The following is a 2,566-nucleotide window of genomic DNA, read 5'->3' as shown; positions in this document are numbered from 1 at the left end:
AAATCTAATTGTTTTTCCTTGTACATTGTCAATAATGCAATCTGTCCTTTCTCTCAGGTTAAAAGTTTGGGTGTTATCATGGATAGCACACTGTCTTTTGAAACTCAAATTAATAATATCACACGGACTGCATATTTCCACTTAAGTAATATTAACCATCTCCGTCCTTTTCTCTCAACCAATAATACAGCAGTTCTTGTTCACGCACTAGTCACCTCACATATAGACTACTGCAATGCCCTTCTCACTGGTGTTCCCTCTAAATTGCTACGTAAGCTCCAGTTGGTCCAGAATTCTGCAGCTCGTGTTCTTTCTAGAGCACCCTCTACTGAGCACATTTCTCCAGTTCTTCAGCAATTGCACTGGCTTCCAGTAAAGTATCGAGTTGAATTCAAGATCTTGCTACTTACTTACAAGGCACTTCATAATCTTGCACCCCAATACCTTCTTCATGTTTACACTCCTTCACGTGCTCTTGACTTATCTATGTTCCATGTCTCCAAATGTTATTATGCTGGACTACCATGGGTGCCAGATCTTTTAGCTATGCTGCCCACCACCTATGGAACTCCCTTCCCCCTGATATTCGCAACAGCGATTGCTTGCTGACTTTTAAAACGCGTCTTAAGACATATCTTTTTATACAGGCTTTCTTACAATGTTTTATTGAGTCTTTACTGCACTTTATCTGTATATGCAGAGTGTTTGTTATATGTTTTTATTGTGTAGTGATTTGTATTTTTTTTATCTTTGCTTGCTTGTGAGGTGACCTTGGGTGTTTTGAAAGGCGCCATTAAATAAAATGCATTATTATTATTATTATTATTATAAATCATTCATAAATTCTTGTTTCTATAGCTGTAAATACATAATAATGTTTACACTTTAGATGCTGTCAATGTGGCCAAATTGTGTGTTTCAGCAACAAAAAGTCAAGGGCCATGCACCTAACTAAATGGACTACTAATCATAATAATGGAGTTATGGTCTTCAAATGAAAATTATTTTAAACAAATCATCAACATTAACTAGAGGAAGAACTTTTGCACATGTATGAAAATTTTCTGTGAAATGTTGGTCAACATCTGAACAACTCCCTACACTTTTCTCTTTCTTTTTCAAAAATAAAAAAAATCTAGATAAATGTTCAGAAGGATACTGCAGCTCCTCTATAGTCCTGTTGTCAATTGTCCCTCGACTGTTGTAGACCAGAGTGCTGCTCAGTAACACAGCCAGACAGAAGATGTTGGTGTCATGCTTTGAGTCCCCCTACAATGCAAAACCATATTCGTGAAGTTAGAATAATAAACTGGAAATATCCTTGAATTTACATTCACATTCAACTCAATGAAAGGTACTCACACAACTACAAGCTATAATATTTAGTGCTCCATATAAACAGGGCTAATTCATCACATTCCCCGCCTCCACTTTACAGCAAACTAGCAAGCTAACACTAGACTGTTCAATACATCTGTTCATTCTCTAAAGCCAACAACATGCTGAATGAGCATGGATGCAAATAAGTGGTGTGAAGGTGCGTATGTGCAATAAAAAGAAAAACTGCACTGGGTAAATAAGTTCGGACCAATCATTTGCATACTGACCTGGTTGACAGCTTTAATGCACAATCACCATTTTAGATCGACTAACTATAATACTGTGTAAGATTTACATTCGAACTGAAAGCATAAATCTAGACTATGCGCTGCCAGTTTCAGAGCAAAATGGCAGTGCTAAATCCCACCAAGATGAAAGCTTGCTGATTTTAGGTTTGAAAATGATGAAAATTCATATTAATCTAAATAAATAAATAAAAGCACATGAAAATGTAAATATTAGCATTGTATTTTTTAAGTATACTGTAAAATAATTGTGCTGTTACTTAATACTTGTTTTTTTAATACTATACATTATAAATAGTTATTATTTTATTTAAAAACAAATTAAATAAAGTGCAATAATACTATTATTACTACTATTAATCATTTTATTTTTATAGTTATAATTATTGTCACATTATGTGCAGTGTAAGCAACAAACCATGTTCCTCTCCAGCACTTGCAGTTATGGGATTAAGGTCATCTCTGCTCCAAAAATTAAAGTGTTTTTGGACCCTTGGGTACTAGTAATCTGGTAAACTGGTAAAACTGTTATGTCACCTTGTCCACGTCACCGAGTCCCTCGGTGTCCAGCAGCACCAGAGTGGTTCCTGCTTTAGTGGGGTGAGGCAAACACCACATCCAGATGCCCTTCGTCTTGGACTCAATTGTGCTACCCAATGCAAACCCTGATAATGACACACCAAACCCCCCACAATGACTTACATGCTCGTGAACTCATTGATTTGACCTGCATGATGTTTCTCTGAAGCGTTTGGATGGCATCTGTGCTGCTTGTGTGGGTCTAACCTGTTTGTTTCCCTGCCAGTCGATTCATCAGGTAGGACTTCCCGGTGCGGTAGAGACCCACCACAGCCACCACCACCACGGGCTGCTGGACCTCCTCCAGAACCTGCAGTGCTGACTGCTGGACACACAGCTTCCCATCGGACGCCGTGTCAATC

At 37.8% G+C, this 2,566-nt stretch overlaps 1 protein-coding gene across 1 annotated transcript; it reads right to left on the bottom strand.

The window, feature by feature from the left end:
- Window positions 1-1,024: 1,024 nt before the first annotated feature.
- LOC107573962 (guanylate-binding protein 1-like) lies at window positions 1,025-2,553 on the bottom strand. Its single transcript, XM_016260426.1, has 4 exons — window positions 2,412-2,553; window positions 2,163-2,290; window positions 1,160-1,269; window positions 1,025-1,028 (listed from the first exon to the last, which is right to left on the bottom strand). Exons 1-4 carry the CDS (start codon window positions 2,437-2,439, stop codon window positions 1,025-1,027), a joined length of 270 nt encoding a protein of 89 aa, XP_016115912.1. The 5' UTR covers window positions 2,440-2,553.
- Between the last annotated feature and the right edge of the window lie 13 nt (window positions 2,554-2,566).

The sequence above is a fragment of the Sinocyclocheilus grahami genome, unplaced genomic scaffold (genome assembly GCF_001515645.1).
Source record: "Sinocyclocheilus grahami isolate Dianchi unplaced genomic scaffold, SAMN03320097.WGS_v1.1 scaffold2078.1, whole genome shotgun sequence".
Taxonomy (NCBI): domain Eukaryota; kingdom Metazoa; phylum Chordata; class Actinopteri; order Cypriniformes; family Cyprinidae; genus Sinocyclocheilus; species Sinocyclocheilus grahami.
Note: the sequence above shows the minus strand (reverse complement) of the source record. Positions and strands in the feature narration are given on the sequence as shown.

Coding starts and splice junctions, on each gene's coding strand:
- LOC107573962 (XM_016260426.1), bottom strand. CDS start 2,439: ATGAATCGACTGGCAGGGAAACAAACAG. Junction 2,291..2,411: donor ACTGGCAGGGAAACAAACAG/GTTAGACCCACA, acceptor TGTCATTATCAG/GGTTTGCATTGGGTAGCACA. Junction 1,270..2,162: donor GACTCGGTGACGTGGACAAG/GTGACATAACAG, acceptor TTTGCATTGTAG/GGGGACTCAAAGCATGACAC.